Source organism: Salminus brasiliensis, chromosome 1, assembly GCF_030463535.1.
Source record: "Salminus brasiliensis chromosome 1, fSalBra1.hap2, whole genome shotgun sequence".
NCBI classification, from domain to species: domain Eukaryota; kingdom Metazoa; phylum Chordata; class Actinopteri; order Characiformes; family Bryconidae; genus Salminus; species Salminus brasiliensis.
The window spans coordinates 89491636-89511118 of NC_132878.1; the positions used below are offsets into that span (position 1 = coordinate 89491636).

The 19483-nt window shown below is 39.9% G+C and overlaps 1 protein-coding gene across 33 annotated transcripts in view; it reads right to left on the reverse strand.

Moving 5' to 3' along the window:
- The window catches only part of rims2a (regulating synaptic membrane exocytosis 2a), a 268366-nt gene that overhangs the window by 55882 nt on the left and 193001 nt on the right, over nt 1-19483 (reverse strand). For 21 of the 33 annotated variants that reach the window (XM_072692313.1, XM_072692312.1, XM_072692306.1 and 18 more), the window contains 4 exons: nt 15446-15478; nt 13713-13751; nt 11259-11365; nt 5496-5665 (listed from right to left, as the gene is read on the reverse strand). In XM_072692313.1, coding sequence (XP_072548414.1) covers nt 5496-5665; nt 11259-11365; nt 13713-13751; nt 15446-15478 — 349 coding nt within the window. The remainder of the gene's footprint in view (nt 1-5495; nt 5666-11258; nt 11366-13712; nt 13752-15445; nt 15479-19483) is intronic. The other 12 variants (XM_072692323.1, XM_072692317.1, XM_072692307.1 and 9 more) reach the window with 2 other exon arrangements.

Below are 19483 nucleotides of genomic sequence, written 5' to 3' on the forward strand. Positions count from 1 at the left end.
TATCTTGGCAAACATTGATAAATGGGAAAAGAAGCAATGTTGTGTGTACTGAATCATCAGATGGACGCATGGCCTATGACACAACCCCCACTCTCCAGCTAAACCTACACCTTAGGTGCCTGTTGCTAGCAAACTGTACAAACCATCCATCGCACGCCCATGTGCTCATGCATTCAAATCCAAATCCATTTCACACAGAGCAACATGACGTACAGTACAGGCTGCAGCCTGGCTCAAGCCAAAGGTCTGTGTACCCTGTCTGTAACTGATTAACTGAGCAAGAAATCATGTTCCTGAGACAATCTGCCTGATTGCAAAACTGCCAACTTGCCCCTGGGGGGCTTCAGAGGACAATTTGCCTTAAAACACCTAAAACTGTCAGACTAAAGCAGTTAGGAGTGAGTTATAATTTTCTATCTGGCCCCTACTAGCTTTCCTTCACTGTTAACAACACTGTAATGCTAGTTGGTTACTAGCAAGGAAATCAAACTTTATACTGTTTGGAGCTCCATGTCACATTTTATGTCTGTGACTATTGCTTTTTAGCAAACCACCAGACCAGCAAACGTTTCACACATTAACAAATATCCAACAATAATGCACTGGACATGAGGGATTCCTAGCAAAAAGAAACACCTGACTGTACGATGTGCCGTGGCTAGTCACATTATGCTATCTGCCCTCTACTGGCTTTCATTTAGTAAAGCATTAACATTTCTGAATGGCATTCTGCTGCCTGTCACATAATGCTAGTGACACACACTAACACTAACACTTGATTTCATTCATTCTAAACCGCCAGACCCAGACAGGGCCCCATGTTTGACCCCCTCTGGTCCCATCACTGACCCTGGTGGTCATCCAAATGTGGGGCCAAGATCTGGGAAAAAATCTGTGGACAATACATTCTGGTTCCCAAGTGGGCTAACCCTACAGGTCACACATGGGCATGTTATCTGGGATTCTGCCTGGTCTCTACTAGCGAGGGGTCAACAATACAGGTAGGGATGGGTTCCCATACGTTCTCTTTTTTCCTGGTCTCCTTTTTGGGATGTGAAACTTTTGAGCAGTTGGGATTCCTACATTGTGTAAACTGTCCAGGATTTTGCATTGATTTCCTGTCAACTTTTACTTTTACAGTTGCTGCACATTCTATGTACAGTTTTAAACATGTCTGTAGAAGCCCCGCCTTCTCACCACCACTATTGGTCTACATGTACCTGCATCTACATCAACCATTAGTCAAAGTGCTTTACACCACAGCCTAAATGTAAATGTAAACAAACACAAATCACCTGATATTTTTATTTTATTGATATATTTATGAACATATTATTTAAAATATAAAACATGATCATAAAACGTGATGGTTTTTTTTTGGCGCCTCAGGTCAAAACATCTGACAAAAAAAAATTGCTGAGCCTGTGGTCATTCGCTTTTAGCAAATCATCAGAAGAGTAGAATTCTCATGCATTCACAATTATCCAACACTTAAATAATACACTGGACATGGAAGGCTCCACTCGAAACAAAATACCTAGCTGGAAGATAGCTAGCTATGGCTAGTCTCATTATGCTAACTGGTCCCAACTGGCTTTCATTTAATATAAATAACATTGTTGCTCGTTACAAATTGCTAGTACCACAATGCAGACTTGTCCCTACTCACAATACCGTCACATAATGCTCCCTAGTCCTTACTAGCAAGGGCTCAGAATTTCCTATTGTTCGTGCCCCTGGGTCAAAGCACCTCACATTTTGGCCACTAAAAATGCTGAGCCTGTGTGCATTTGCTTTCTAGCAAATGGTCACATAACAGCACATAGAGGTTTTCATTCATTTTAAGCAACATTAGCATTTCTGTGTGAAGTTCTGTGTGAAGTCAAACTCTGCTGATATGTATCTCACTGTGCACTCTGCTGGGGCTGATTGTAGGCCTCTATGAAACACACAGGGTTTTACAAGGGAGGGCAGTTAGGAGAAGCAGGGAAGCATTTAATGTAGCAGTTTCTTGAACTGAACACGTGAACTTGTTTCATTAATAAGAACAGCACAAGAAATAACAACACGCTTAAGAGACAAGACTGAACATCTCACACAAAGCAAATGATGAAGATAAAAGCAGTGACAATCTCTCAGTACATTAACTTGAATGGGTCACCATGGTTTGCTCTTTGCTGTATCTATACAATACGAAACATGCGTTGCCTTCAAGAGCTCTTTATGCCTTCCTGTTGAGCTTAGAAATTGTTTACATTCAGAAAAGATTCTTCCTGGACGGAAAATAAGTGTGCAGCACTTGCTAATATTGGCCGATGGCCCCTCAGTGTAGATGTTATGGGATATGAAATGGAAATCTATGAAGATTGGAACTTTATAGTTGCTAATTTTCATGTATTGTTGGGTAGGAAGAGTGAGTATATGCTTTTATGCTTTAGTAATTTGCACCTTACAGTTCACCTTTACTGACCCTCTAAAATGTATGGAATCTAATCCGCATATTGATCCAGAACATGATATTCCATTATTCCCTTTTAAGCTGTAAAATGAGCTTTTAGGAGATTAGACAGGAAAGTAAACATGTATTAGAGCATAGATGTTGGAACGTGAGAATTGATTATAACAGCATGTGCTCATTAATTCTGGCCAAGATAACATTCTTAAGTGAAAGATAAGGCTGTTTTTATCATGTATAATTCATAAGTGTTATCCTTAATAATGAAATAATACCTTAAAATGTACCAAACTAACTTCATCAAATGACACTGAATCATTTCCAAAAGCACTGTAATGGAATCACTATAATGTTAGAGATTTACACCCTTAGTAGTGTAGCTACAAGGCATATGGTGGACTAGCCTGTAGCTACAGTATCAGATACAGCAGGTCACCATGGCGAGGGCAGTTTACCTCAGGTCGTTCTCTGAGAACCTCCTCTGGACCATGTCCTCGTTAGTCTCCTCCACCTCCCCCTCTCTATCTACTCTACTTGCCCGTCTCTCTGCCTTTCCAGCCCGCCCACTTTCTACTCCCACCCCTCCCTCCTCCTCTGGCAACACCTCCCCAACAGGCTCCTCCCCCTGCATAGCTCTGCTGTGGGCGAGGCAAGCAGGCCGCGAGCACCATGCAGAACAGAAAGAAAAAAAGCAGACGAAGAAAAGCACAGTGAAAACCACAGCCGACATGAGCCGGTAGCGTTCAACAAAAGCACTGAAACAGACAACAGGACTCGAAATCAACTGGCATGACACAGAAAAGCAATGCAAGAACTGGACAAATGGCACATTTAACAAAGCAGCAACATACTGTACACACACACACACACTGAACAAGCTACTGTGTTTGCTGTGGTATCCATCAGCCTGATAACTGCACCCTTAGAAGTCAGAGTTATAGCCTCTTGCAGCTCATTCACTGAAAGGAGAAACTCTCCAGCGGATTCTAAATTATAAATTCATACCATATTTTTGTGCTTGTAAGCAGAAGAGGAGAAACACTATATGGACAAAAGTATTGGGACACCTGCTCATTCATTGTTTCTTCCCAAATCAAGGGTATTAAAAGTAGTACATCCTGCTTTTGTTAGAGTAACTGTATCTATTGTCCAAGGAAGGCTTTCCACTAGAGTTTAAAGCATTGCTGTGAGGATTTGGCTGCATTCAGACAAAGCAACAAGGCAAGAGCGTTAGGAAGGTCAGTATATGGTGGATGATCTCCACCCTACCCCACCCCATCCCCAGCTTCCCAACTCATAAAAAAAAGTATTGGATGGAGCACCAACTAATGGTACAATGGGGCAGTAGTGTTTCGGCGACTAGAGCACCGGGCTATTGCTGACAGAGGTAGGCTAAAGGCAGAGGTCAGATTTTATCTGTGTCCAACACAAAAGGTGAATATCGTTGTCTTGTCTTATCTGGTCAACCATCACTCCAGAGAACAGTTCCACTGCTTTACAGCTTAATGCTGGGGGGGGGGAGGGGGCTTTATACCCCTCTAGACCATGCTTGGCATTAGGCAAGGTGTCCATGGGTTCATGTTTATCTGCTCCAGAAAGTCCTATTATACTTGCAGTACTACTCTACAGGCACTAGACAAGCTTTGTGTGTGTGTGCATTTGCACATCTGTGTCAGCAATGGGTGCAACTTAGAATAGCTGAATGCATTCTTTAGAAGGGGTGTCCACAAACATTTGGACATATAGTGTATTTTTAATGAACAGTTTTTGCTGTATATAAACGGATGTCTACAGATGTTTATGAGTACTTGAGTCCTCAGTTACTCATTTTTAGGTGTCAGTGAAATCAATATTTATTCAGGGATTCGTTACTTATCACAGGAAGACTTAGAAACTGCAGAGGCCAGAAACTTACTTAAATTAAATGAATTGATTTTTATGTGTAACGTCGTTATGTTATGTGTAAATGTGACATGTTTTGCTCATATTTGTGAAAGTATATTGTGGCTGTCACGCAAAAACCTGTATAACTCTCAATTGAAGTCAATGTAAAAAGATTTTATTCCAAGGGTCTTTGGAACATTTCTAATGTCATCATGACATTTTGTAAAAAAAAAAAAAAAAACAATTAAAATTTTGACTAAACGCAAAATTCTGCAAAAATGATACAAAGTTTTTACTTAGCAGCGACGATATGTAAACATGAGCACATAATCAAGGAGGATTGTTGGTACATCATCCACTGAGGAGAAAAAGACTCTTTATCATCTAACACTGTACTAGCCCCCATTAGCCAAAAATAGAACTGTCCTATTATTTATACAGTAAATTATTCTTTAAAAAATTATAATTATTTTTGTTCTGAAATTACTGATGTTTGCTTCTTAACATTAGCACATTAGATTCAACAACAAACCTACAGCCTTGCGTTTCTTTTGGGGGAAGCCGGCGTTCCCCACTCTTCTGTGGTTAGCCGATTATCTGTTCATTAAGGATACTAGACATTCAGAGTCTGAATGTACATCCTAGTCCAAATACAAACATATAATTTTTGTCACATCTTGCCATTATTTGATATTGATCAATACTGAATGTAAATCAAATATAAATGCAATTTATTACATAACAAAGTAATTACAGACTTTATCAATTACCATTTAAACTGCATTCCAAAACAATGACAACTCTGAACTTCTAAGGGTTAAAATGTCATGAAGTCTTTCATAGTCACAGTCAGGTGGTTTGCCAGTGATGGGAATCTATTTTTAACAGTAAAGTTCAGATGTTTGGCTCCTGTCGTCTGTTATACAGAGCCAAACCTGAACTCACTCAGTTCAGGAAATGAATCATTAGAAAAAGGGGCATTTCCTGTTTTAAGAAGGAACCTTGCACAGAGGTTTTCATCAGAGAAAACCCCGGAACTGCTCCCAATTCCACCCGAAAGGGAATAAAGGACTAATTTAAGTTTTCTCCCATCTCTGGCAAACAACACTTGACCTTCGCCCTGTCTGTCAGCAGGGCACAGTGATAGGCGGCTCACCTGATCTTGCGGCTGCCTCGCGGCCTTTCGGACTGTACAGACATGTAGCTCGCGCTGCTGAAGCGAGAGGCACTGCTGCTTCTCGACACAGCGGACACGTCGCTCACGTCGCTGTCTGAAGACTTGGCCGAAAGGTTGTCCGTCCCTCGCTGACCATCCCTGCCTGATCGCTGTAGAAAGAAGACAAGAGACAGTTAAACACAGAATAGGAAACTAAAATAATTAGACCAGATTCTGTTTCAGCTTTTTCCATGTTTTAGTTCTACACTTAAAGAATATATCATAAAAAATAAATAAAAACAAATCATAACATAAGCAAATCTTAGTCAAATAGTTTATGGTCGAATAGTCATTGTCACATCTTAGGTGAATATTTGCTGAATATTCACCTACGGTAAACTTGGCAAATATTGAATTAAATATTTGTTGAATACTAGTCGAATCACTGTCAAATCTTAGTTGAATAGTAGCGAAATATTAGTCGAATCACTGTCAAATCTTAGTTGAATCATTTCCAAAATTAAAATAAAATCAAATCATAGCATAAGCAAATCTTAGTTGAATAGTTGCGAAATATTAGTCAAATCACTGTCACATCTTAGACAAATATTTGTTGAATCTTAGTTAAACTTTTATATTAGTTATTAATGAATTGCCGAACATTAGTCAAATCACTGTCAAATCATAGTCGGATACTTGTTGAATATTAGTTGAATCACTGTGAAATCTTAGTCTACTAGTTGCTAAATATTAAATTGTTGTCAAATCTTAGTAAAATAGTTGTCGACAACACTACAACATCCTATAATGTTAATAAATCAATTATGCAAATTAATTATTCTGAACGAAATACATTAAAGGAAGTGTATTGATCAAATAACTGTCAAACCTTCAACTGTCAAATTACTGTTGAAAAATTGTTATAATCTTAGTCAAATAGTTGTCAAATCTTAGCAAATATTGAGAGATATGGATTTAATTATTTCGTTGCACCATAAATTAGAAATGTCATGTCATAAAGAAGACCTATGAAAGACCATGGTGGTTCTGAGACTGGCAACATGAGAGGAAGTCAATTTGATAAACAGGATAATAGTCCATAAATAAATCAATCACAGAAACAATTTCAGGCTCTCTATGATATCACATCTCCCAGTGTTCTTTGTGCCAGGCTCAGCATTTGGAGAAATGAGCCTGGATTTCTTCCAAAGCAGCATTAAACAACCCAGCCATTACTTAAGATTAGGAGAGTTAGCCTCAGGTATTGAAGCACCACAGCACAGATAAGTAACACAGCTGACTCAACTGCAATGCAGGGGAAAAAACAACTAATTGCGTAACAGTGCAGTCTTCTGCTGATGCAGACACAACAAAGCTGAGAGGCTAGAAACAACAACAAAACACCTTCAAATGAGATTACCGCCTTTTTAAGCAGGCCATCTGAAATCATTTCCATCAGCTCTCCAAACAGACAGCACATCTTCCTGCTGCTTTAGCTATTTAACAACTGCTGAGCTGAAGCTTTTTAAGCCTGGATAAACATCTTTCTTTGCACCAATTACAAAATCCAAGTAGGGCACGATATGAACAACATGATAGTACTGCTGCTGTATTACACTCTACATATATAACTATACCAAACTATCACTCGGGCCTTTTCTTGTGTTGTGTTATCAAGGGTGCATCTTCGGTCCCTTTACTTTCACCTTGACCTCAACCCAAATCCTAACATTAACTCTGGCTCTATTCCTAATTATAATCCACAACCTGGCCCTAAATCTAATGCTTACCTTAACATAAACCCAAAACCTAACCCTGACCATAATCTTAACATTAATTTCAACCCAAATCCTAACCCAACTCTGGCCCTTAACTTAACCCTAATCTTAACCCTAACCTTAACCTCAACCCAAATCCTAAACCCACTCTGGCCCTAATCTTAACCCTAACCTTAACCTCAACCCTAATCCTAACCTTATCTCTGGCCCTATTCCTAATCCCAACCTGGCTCTAAATCTAATGCTTACCTTAACATTAACACAAAACCTAACCCTGACCATAGTCTTAACATTAATCTCAACCCAAATTCTAATCCTAACTCTGGCCCTAATCATAACATTCACCCTTGCTCTACATCTAACCCTATCCTTGACCTAAACCCAAAATCTAACCCTGGCCCTAATCCTAACCCTAACCTTAACCTCAACCCAAATCCAAACAACAACTCTGGCCCTATTCCTAATCCCAATCCTCACCCTTGCCTTACATTTAACCCTAACCTTAACCCATCTCTGGCCCCTTTTCCTAATCCTAATCCACAACCCGGCTCGAACTCTAATGCTTACCTTAACATAAACCCAAAACCTAACCCTGACCATAATCTTAACATTAATCTCAACCCAAATCCTAACCCTAACTCTGGCTCTATTCCTAATCCTAACCCTCACCCTTGCCCTACATCTAACCCTAATACTGACCTACACCCAAATCCAAACCCTGGCTCCAATCCAAACCCAAACTTTAACCCAAAACCTAATCCTAACCCTCACTCTGGCCCTAATCTTGGCCCTAACATTAACTAAAACCCCAAACCTAATCCTAACCATGGCCCTAACCACAACTCAAGCCTTAACACTAATCCAACACTGGCCCTAGTCCTGACGATAAACTTAACCTCAACCCAAATCCTAACCCTAACCATTGCCCTATTCCCATCCGTAACCCAAATACATATCCCCAACTTTAAGATTATCAAGATTTTAAGATTTAAGATTATGGATATCAACAGATCCATTCACTCAGTTCCAGCTTGATCATCGACTTTGGTGATTTGTTTAAGGTCAAGCTCAAGATCAGTTTCCCAGAAATCAGTACCACTTGTAAGCGATGTAAACAGTGCTGCCACTTTCTTTCAGAAGTTTTACTTTTGTCCAAACTTGGCATCTGTATGTGATGCATTTTCAGACATAACAGATCTAATATTTAAACCTTATCCATAAATTAGACTATCTGGGGTAGCATCAGCAGTTCTTGACGTAACAAAACCACATTCAAACAGCACAGCATATTTCTCTGTAATGATGTCATTTCTTATATTCTGGTAAAAGAACACCCCCCCCCCCGCAACAACTCTGCAATCTTTGGCTTAGGATCTGCGAAGCTGAATACTTTTTCTATTTAAGAAGATGATATACACACTGCCGGGAAAAGTTCTTTAGTATTGCAGCTGTTTCTGTCCCTTGAGTTCTTGACTATGTCTGCTTGACTATGTCTGCTAGAGGTGTGTCCTAATCATGATGGAATGACCAATAAGCTCAAATGTAAACCTGTTCTATACAACTGTAGAGTCACACTGCTTATTCACAAATGTTTGTGGACACCTCTTCTAATGAACACATTCAGTGGCTTTAAGTTGCACCAATTTTTGACATAGATGTGCATATGCACACACACAGCTTGTAGTCTAGTCTCTGTAGAAAAGCATTGCTGGAGCAGATAAACATAAAGCTGTTGGCACCATACTGCCTAATACCAGGCGTGGCCAAGAGGGGTATAAAGCCCCTCAACATTAAGCTGTGGAAGCAGTGGAACTGTGTTCTCTGGAATGATGGATGGTGCTGAGTTGGGGACTTAGGGATGAGGTGGGGTGGCGATCATCCAACATCCAGATCTCATTAACGTTCGTGTCACTGAATGCAATCAAATCCTCACATTAATGCTGCAAAATCTAGCAGGACAGTAGAGACAGTACCCTTGATTTCAGAAGAAACAATAACTGAGCAGATGTCCCTATACTTTTGTCCATACAGTGTATCTTCTCTGCCTTATAGAAACGCATTGATCAACGTCTCAAATTAACCATCGTGTGTCCTAACTTTGTGATGATGCTTTTAAAAGCAACGTCAGTAGAAAGCATTGTGACTGGTCAGAGGGCTCATCTGCACATTGCAGCCATCTGCATTCTCCGTGTTGTAAAGACCAACATTTACAATACTGAATAACAAAAAATGTACTGTGCAGCTTGAGCTCTGACTAATCATCAATTGTCCCATTTTTCTAACCTGTCTGTCCTTCGGTTTGTGTTTCATGGTGCCCCTGAGCCACCTCTGAGCCCTTTTGTAACAGTAGAGCTTCTAGATTGCTCCGGCTCCTCCATGAAGACTGTAAACACAGTGTCCTTCATGGCGCCTTCGCGCAGGCCGAACAGACAGCATGACGAACTGCCTTTCTTTACCTGCTTTTAATAGCACTTGCAAAAAATGTGGAGCTGGGCCAATGTGTTTCTCATACCACACGCTTACAAGGAAGTGGTAGGCGTGCATGAGTGGCCTAATATGGCACTGGGAGATTAGCACTACCCCTCATGACTTATTTGCTAGAAAAAGACACTGTGTCCTTAAGCATCCACTTAAGAGTAACAATCTGTTCTTTGGAAGGCCAACGGACAAAGTGACCTCACTTCAAAGTATACCGATGCAGAAGATTTAAGCTGTATTCTGAGGTGTCAGACTTGCATAAGCACCAGGACAGACAGACCTTTAATTTACCAGACTAGCAATGTATTTAAAATTCCTGGAAGCTTCAACTGCGCTAAAGATAAGTGGTCAGCAAGCTTGTGGAATGTGGAAGACATTTTTGGGGAAGTAGGTTGACGTGTTCTTTTGTTGGAGCCACTTTGTAAAGTAGGGAGCTGTCAAAGACGGTGGAGCTCTGATCTAGGGGCAAGTCATTGCTTTCCATTCATGTATTTGCATTTACTTTTTTCATATTTACATTTACTGCAATGAGGAATGCAGTGTTAAGACTCTTGCCCTAGGACGCTTACTGGGGTTTATTATTATTATTATTATTATTTAATTATGATTTTAATAATCATAATAATTATTATTTAAATCACTATATTAATATCTACATTCATGGCATTTGTCTTGTGCTCTTATGCAGAGTGACTTACATCAGAATCATGTTACACAGGTAGTAGAATGTAGAGTTTGGGGTTTATGAATGGGGAGACTGGCTTAGTATTCTGAGTTGATAAATATTTTATTCATTTTATTATGCTAATAGTTTATGCAAAAAAACAAAACAAATTATAGCAAATTAGTAAATTATATAATTACTGCAATGAGAAAAGCACTGTTAAGAGTCTTGGCCAAGGACTCTTAATGGTGTTTATTATTATGTGGTTAATTATTACAATGATTGGTTTTAATTACTATATTTATATTTGCATTTATATTTACATCTGAATCATGTTACACAGGTAGGAGAATGTAGAGTTTGGGGTTTATGGATGGGGAGACTGGCTTAGTATGCTGAGTTTACATATACATTACATTAAATACATTTTATTATATTAATAGTTAAAAACAATGTAAATTATATACATTTACTGCGATGAGAAATGCAGTGTTGAGACTCTTGCTCAAGGACTCTTACTGGTGTTTATTTTGATTATTTTTTAAATGATTTAATTACAATGATTGGTTTTAATTACTATATTTATATTTACATTCATGTCATTTGCCTTACGCTCTTATTTAGAGTGACTTACCTCAGAATCTTGTTACACAGGTAGGAGAATGTAGAGCTGGGGGTCTTGCTGCATTATCTGCAGCTTCATCTTCAAATAACTAGTTACTATTAATCACTAGCAAACTAATTACTAGCAAATTAGACCTTTCTACATTGTTTTTGTTATTCCTGAAACTGGTTTGAACAGTGATTCTGTTGAATGGTAGAGTACTTGGGACGGTCACTTGCCTTTGTATGGGGGTCTTGCTCCAGCCGGGAGTCGGAGGCCGCTCCCTGCTTAAACTTATCCACCTTTAGCTTCATCTGCCGTGCCCTCTCCTCCACATCCATGGCACCTGTTGAGCAGATGGGACATCGGTGAGTGTATGTGTGTGCAGATGCGTTTTGGGGAAAGAACGTGTGGTTATAAGGGTCTGATGATGTTTTTGGTTTGGGTGAAGTCTAAATGAGGAGTGCACTGGAGGCCCCAAAGCCCCAAAGTCACTAGGCCAGGTTTGGGAGTTCTTGTGCGAGAACTGAAAAAAAAACCCCAAAAAACCAAAAAAAAACTATTCCTCTAATGAACTGATTATGATTATGATTTAAGATACACGTAATTACAATATTATATGATGAATTATATGTATATTCTGTTTCTTTTGTTTCAATTTATTATCAGATGCATTATTTTATCTTTTATCAGATTAAATTAAATTAATATACATTTTTAAATTCCAACGATGCCAAAATATCTCCCTTTTCACTGATACTACATGAATCTGGTACATTAGATTAAACCTGTTATACATTCTATTATCCAGTACTGACATGACCCAATGCATGTGTTTGTAAGTTTGTATATTTGTATACGGAAATATAGATATTTTCATCTCACCAAAATATACCTACAAAAATCTCTAATTACTTTTAGGTTGTTTTTGTTCTAACAAGTAACTCCCACAAGTAACAAAAGACTGGCTGCAGTAAATGGCCTGTTCTCCTGTAGTACTGCTGGTGCATGTTTGTGCTGAGCATCCAGTTCCAGCAGTTTCATAATGTGCTTTACCAAATAAAGAAAACCAAAAAAAAAAAATGGAACGATAAGCTGCATGTCTTCTAAGATCCCTCTACAGATTCATCTTTGCTGTTTTTGAGGCGTGTAGCAGGCTGGATCAGTGCTGGATCTTGGACATGTGTAGCACGCTGCTGAGTCACTTGTTTAGAGGGAAATATGTGGGAAGTGTGTTGTCAATAAATTTGGTAGATTTGTAAATTAGCCAGTGAGCAGTGCAGTGCTCAAAAACGCTAGTCTTTTTCAGTGCAGTGTTCTGCGCTGACACCTATCCGGAGCTTTTAGGGGTGTAACGGTACACAAACGTCACGGTTTGGACCTCACGGGTCAGTACGAGTTCAGTGAAATGGGGATAAAAGCAACAGAACTCCCAGTGAGACATTAGACTAAACTTGCATTGATTTTGAACATACAGTTGTGCAAATTACAGTTTGTTCACCTACTGTTGTATAGCGCCCCCCTGAGGCAGTCAGGACAGTATGTAGTTTGTTAAAGCAACATTATGTAGCGTTTGTGCTTGAAAATAGCAGCTTTACAACTATGCTAATGACTTTAATCGGGAAAATGGCATCTCTATCATTCCTACTCGCTGCTGCTGCAACTATTACTGTTCTGCCTCAGTCCACATGCTTCTTTCACTTTCAGTGGCAGTTCTGCATCCCTCTAGGCCTGTCCAAAAATGCATGTGTAAAGCGTGCCCTTAAGGGCTGGCTCAAATTGTGTTATGCTGCTTTAATGCAGTGCAGAAAAAGTGAATTACACTTCTCAACTGCAGGGGGAGCTCAGGAGCAAAAACGCCAATTTTCACATAACACTGCTTTAAACATATATAACAATTTTTTAAACACAAAAAACAGTAAAACATTAGCAGGTCTGATGTGTTTCCACCCACACACACCCTACACCGGTCCAACAATGTCAGAACACTGTCCTTGTCCGATCCAGTATGATTTCATGAGTTGAAATAAAATGGAAAAGGCCACAATATCGGACACACTTGATGTTTATTTGTCAGTCGTTTCACTACAAACAGAACAGTGAGCAATTAAGAATAGAAGAAAACGGACATAAGGGAGTCATTCTCTCTATGTGAGAGAGCCATAGCGATACTCCTAAATCTACTACAATTCCCACAATGCCATGTAAATGTACACATGCAAAAGTATTTATGTTTCCAGGCGGAACCTGCTCCTGTGAAACTTGCTTCTGCATTACACTAAACAATACACTGAACCGTGACGTTTCTGTACCGTGACGTTTCTGTAGGAATGTACGTACCGTCACACCTCTAATGCTTTAATTTGCGCTACTATACTGCACCATATCCCATTTCTATTCTTGTCTCTTCTATTTCTAATACCTAAAAACATCTTCTGCATTCTGCCCCCCAGTGAAAAGTCTTCATTTATGCAATAACAAGAAGTACTTTTGCACCAGAAGGCATTCCTGCGACACAGCCACTATTAATATGGCTGCTTCAAAAAAAGTAAGAAAAGGACCTTGCTCAGCTTTTCCATTCAGTCCATGACAGTGTCCTTTAAGAAATCACTGTGGCCTGATTTCCTGACTGGAAATCGTGCTTTTTTTTGGCATCAATGACACCAAAAAAAAAAAAGGTCCAGCCAGCCTACCTTCATCTTCGTTCTGTGGGCTTGCTTTCTCTCTCTCTACTTTTGGTTTAGAAAGATGGCGATGAGAGGCAATGCAAACAGACGGAGGAGAGGAGGGAAAAAACAACCTGAGTGAGTGTATCGGACTGGAAACAGTACTGATAACACAGATGACTCGGGAGTTTTACGGGAGAATTAATATCAGCGGTTCATTGATATTGACCTCACTTATTGACAATACTGTTATGAAGCCAGTTTCGCTTATGAGCCTGATTACATTAGCCCTCATTCAAGGTGAATATCATCTAGCCATTGGCAGGTTATATGGCAGCTATAATTGTGTTGATAGGCTAATTCAGGACAGTGGGTCATTATTCATTAAAATTGCACAAAATAGGGCCGACTAGAGTGAGCACCACTGCCCAGCTCTGCACACATCTGTGCTAAGCTTAAAGCTAACCTCAGCTGACCCTACTACAATCACTACAATCACAATCACTACAACCACACACCGTGCTGACTAGACACTGAGAGGACCCAAAGAGTACAGCAGCACTATCCAGAAACACTATCCAGTCAGGAATGGTTATAAAATTTATAATTTTATTATAAGTACTAAAAACAAAGCTAATCTAAACTGTGCTAGGCTATGCTATGTTATAAGGGTACTGTGGGCAGTCACAGTGAAGTAAACCAGCCAATCAAAGCAGAGCTTGTCTTTTTTTATTCATAAGCCCCCTCTAAAATTAGAATCATTCTGGATGTTTCATTCTGAGGTAACATAACAGGGTGGTAAAAAGGCTTGTTTAACCACATCTGAGCATAGTCACATAATTATGATCAAATAATAATTAAAATATCCAATATATGCATTTAAGGCACCTTTAAATACTTTTAAACTGAATGCTATTTTAGATGCACAATTTTATTCATTTGTCCCCATACTTCTGGTCACAGTAACACCAGTGAGTGCACCAAATAATTTCCACTTTCGGTTGCTGTGCGACGTGACGTGTCCAGTGTGTGATGACTTTTCCATGGGTCTGAAAGTCTGCATACTCTCAACTAACAATTAGACTTGATCATTCATATGCAACTGATCAGTGCTGACCAGTGCAGTGAATTCAATGCTGCGGCTTCATGACAGAGGTCAAAAGTAACTCCCATGGCCTACTAATGAGGAAATGAAAAGGCAAATGAAAAGGAAGGTAGAAACCGGTGGCTCTGATTAGAACAAAGTTAGCTAAGAAAGGGGACTCCAGCATCAAACTGAAATATCCCACACAGGTGTACTTTGTAGGTCTGCAGGTACTTCATAGCTCTACAGCTACACTGTAGCCTCTTTGAGGGTCCTTTCCGTTTATAGTGGGGTAGAGTGGCAGGCCTGATTACTGTTCTAACACCTACAAAGTGCACCAATAGGGTAGGTGGACCTGATCAAATGGGCAGTGTGTGTCATTACAAGCTAGGTGTCCCATCTACCTCCCCATCCCCCTCCCTACTTTAGATAGGAGGACTGTATAACAGCTCCAATCCATCAAGTTCCAGATGTGCTGCAGGTCAAGTGACATTTATTGTGTGCGACCAGACATTTGAGAAAGTGTGGAAGCCACACACACTTCCACACCGAGAACGGCCAGATGGACTTTAGAATTATAACCCGGGATGAGCATGATGGAGGAAGAGGAGCAATCGGAGGAGGAAGAGAAAGTACAGAAGGTAAAGAAAGGGTCAGAGAAGACAGGCAGACAGACCTGAGTTTGTCCGAGCAGGCGACTCCGTGTCTTCTGGAGAGGGTTTTGGGGTAGGGGGTCACATCACACACAAATGGACAGACACAGACAAAGGAAATGGGTGTGAGAGGGTGTGTGTGTGTGTGCCGGAAGGTTTTTGTTGGGGGGAGGGTTAAAAGGTATGGACCATGTCAGGGTTAAAGTGTAGGAAGGGGACGGGGTAACATCAACAAAACAACACAACAACAACAACAACAACAATAACAACAACAACGACAACAATAACAGAAAATGAAAGGGAAATAAACACATCACCACAGGAGCACACTGCACACACTGGAGAAGAGTTAGCAAAGCAGGAAAGGAGGAGAAGAGGAGGTGATGTTCCGTGCTAAAGGGAGAAATCCTGCAACGTTTTCTGGAAACGTTAAAGAGATGTTAGATGAAGACACAGAGCCCAACCAACAGACCTGAGAGAGGGAAGAGAGGGGTAGAAAAAGAAGGAGGAAGAGAGGACAGGAAAAAGCTCCACCCGCAAACGCTAGCATAAGGAAGGCGAACAACAGTCTGCTGCTAATTTCAAACAGACAGCAGCACCAGCAGACAGTCTAGCAGACAAGGGCCCTTTCATAGTGTCTAAAATGGACAAACACACACACACACACACACACACACACACACACACACACTCTAAGGTTTGTTTATAAATGTATAAATAGATATTTTTATATTGCCTCATCACACAAAAACCTTGTATCTCCAAAATATCAGCTGTACAGGAGAAGGAACTTCTTAACTTTGAATGGAGGTCAATGCAAAAATACTTTATACCATGTCATTTTGCAGCATTTCTATTGGTTCACTCATCTTGAAATGCAGCAAAAATGGAGATACAAGGTTTATGCGTGACAACAACTATATATATGCAATACCTAATGTATGCAGTAATAACGTATTAAAATCTCCATTTTCACCTATTTTATGTTTTTGACATAATGAGAACCTGGCAGTTCTACATTGCGTCAGAATCGTATGACGAATGGACCAATAGAAATGCTGCACAATGACTTGGAATCAAATATTGTTACATTGACTTCCACTGAAATCTAAGAGGATTTTTTCCTTCTGCTGTAAAGTCACCATTTTTGGATAAAATTGATGCCACATATGTACATGAAGTGAAAAACAGGGATGATCTTCATTTACAGAGGCTTCAGCTGTTGAGGGGTAGCTATATTAGGCAGCAAGTGAACAGTCAGCTCCTAAAGGTGATGATGTGTTAAAAGCAGGAGAAATGTACAAGAATAAGAATCTGAGACACTCTGTCAAGAACCAAACTGTGCCAGATACCACAGGACACAAAGGGGACCTGCTTAATATTAGGCAAGAATGCCTTAACTTCATTTCTATTGGTCCATTCATTATGATATACACATGTGTGGGTATATATGTATATTGGTGTGTGTGTGTGTGTATGTGTAAATTAACACATACACACACAGACACACATATATTCTATATAGCACACTGGCACACTTCCTTAAACACTTTATTACATTTCTATTTTCTATATATTTTATGTGTATACATTTTGATTTTTGAACTGTCTATTTTTATTGCTTATTTTTCCAACCTGTCCTTGTATTTTGTTTTTCATATGATTGGTCAGTCAGTTGGGCCGTGTATTAGTGTGTATGAATATGCTTTGATTTGATTTTATATATAAAACATACTTTATAAACAGTCAGGACCATTTTGATAGTCTCTGGCCTTTTCATAAAATCAGGACATTTTATGGCCTGAAACCCAAAAAAACTTACACACACCTTCCTAGACACACACACACATACTCATACCCCAGACTCAGCCTAAGCACCTTTGTCTGTTGGTGTGGTGCAGGTTATGTAATAAAATGTCTCTTTCTCTCTCTCTCTCTCTCGCGCTCTCCTTCTCTCTCTCTCTCGAGGCGCTGTATGCCACTAATTGGACTGCAACCCCAACGCTGAATATTCAAATTCCTTATCAGTGTCTTCAGAGGAAACACAATCTGCTGACTGTGCTGTTTTTCCCCTCCCCTTCTCATTTTTCACCCTTTAATAACAATGAGCTGTACTTTCATCTGCAGCTATCATTAATCATAAGCTGAACGGAGTGCGTCTGAGCTTGCGTAACCCAACCAGCTTTTCCTGCAGCCACTCCAACATCCTGCAACACAAACAACTTTCCACACAGGCAGCGTAACGGTGGAGTCTTTACTGAGCCCTTTAAATCCTAGAGACTGGGGCCCAACCTGTGAACGGTTAAGAACTGGCCAGTCTGACGGTTCCCAGGATTCATCAGAGCCTATATTTAAAATAAAATTATAGTTTTTTAAAGAATTAATTAAATGTACGCTGTCAGTGTGTATAATGCTGCTTGTTCATTTCAGGCACCTTTTAAAAACATTGCTAGTTTATCTGTGATCTGGGATAGTTTCTCTTAAACAGCATGTGCATAATTTGTTACTGTTCATAGAAGTCCACTAATTAATCAATTAATTAATGTATTATTTGCTCATTACATTAGCTGATTTACTGTCAGAATAACTGGGAAACTACTCAGTTACTCAGAAACAACAGTCCTAATTAATAATACGTACAGTTGAGCACTCACAATCATACCGGTCCGTCAAGCACTGTGAACCCCTTAAAAAGCCTATGGGCCAAAAATGTTATAACAAGCTTCTATTACCAAAGAATATCCCAACCAGTCTGTACAGAAGCCTTCTAACAGGGTTGGTTAAAGAGTGTTACACACCAGGCGTGATTTGATCATGTGATTTATCCTTAAATTGCACACTAACAGTATCAAACATCCAGCACAATTATGTCTTCACAAGATCATAAGTCTCTGGTGTTAACATGGTGACAGCCATAATGACAGATCCTGTCTCTGTATCTAAGCAACTACAACTGCTTAAGCAACGCCAGAAAGGCTGTTTACACCGTGCCTTTCATATCTGGATAGTATCTGGATTTACTTTAACCCCTTAATGCAGAAAGGCTTATTACACTCTAAGGCATAGTATTCTGTAACTACAGGGATGAGCAAACATTTCATTAAAAAGTGTCCCCAGTGTGACCAGATTACATCCAATTTTACCTACTGTTACCTACCTAATACTCAGTCAAGTCTCAAGCGACCCCAAGCAGTCACTTTTCCAACTTTTCCTTATTGAGTGAGCAAGCAACTAATTGTGAGAGAGAAAGACAGCTAGGTTTCTTGATGTTGTTGTTCTTTGTTGAAGAAATAGACTCATAATCTACAAAAAGGAAAATATTACTTAATAATACAGCAGTAAATGTTCAGAAATCAAGCATTTTAATCAGTGACACTGACTAAATAAGCTGGGATTTATATCCTGTTGGGTCTGAGTACCGCTTTTCTTACATTTACATAAGTTATTGTATGTCCACTTCATCTGTTGTTAATGTGTCCATACCAGTCATGGTAAATCGTCCTGTCTGTTATCTATTACAGGTCAAAATTATTGTCTATGGGTCTCAGAATGACTCAGCGGTCTAATGTACAGCCACTATGGCCCAGGGCTCACAATTTCGAATCCCAAGCAATGTTGCTTTGCCATCAGCGTTCGGGAGTCAGAGAGATCATAACTGCCTGTGCTCTTTTCGGGTGGGTAGATGGCGCTCTCTGCCCTCATCACTCTTAAGCGATTTTGGCCGGCACGGGCGTCTGTAAGCTGGTGTGCCAGAGCTGCGGACCCGGCACTTTCCTCCAAGCATGTCAGCTGCCCGGCAAGTTCGAAAAGAGGCGGTGGCTGTGTTTACATGTATCATGTGGAGATGTTTTACATGGTTAACGGATAATATAACATTGATGGAACACAAAAGGTGAAAGTCGGAAGTGTGAACACAAGATGAATGAGCGAGAAATCTGCCTGACACCTTCTGCATTAAAAGCTAGCATACAGAAGCACTTTGGTGAAAAACAGGCTGCCAACCAGAGCCAAAGTGTTTCTATACATTAGCTTTTAATGCAGAAGGTGCCAGGATCATTTAG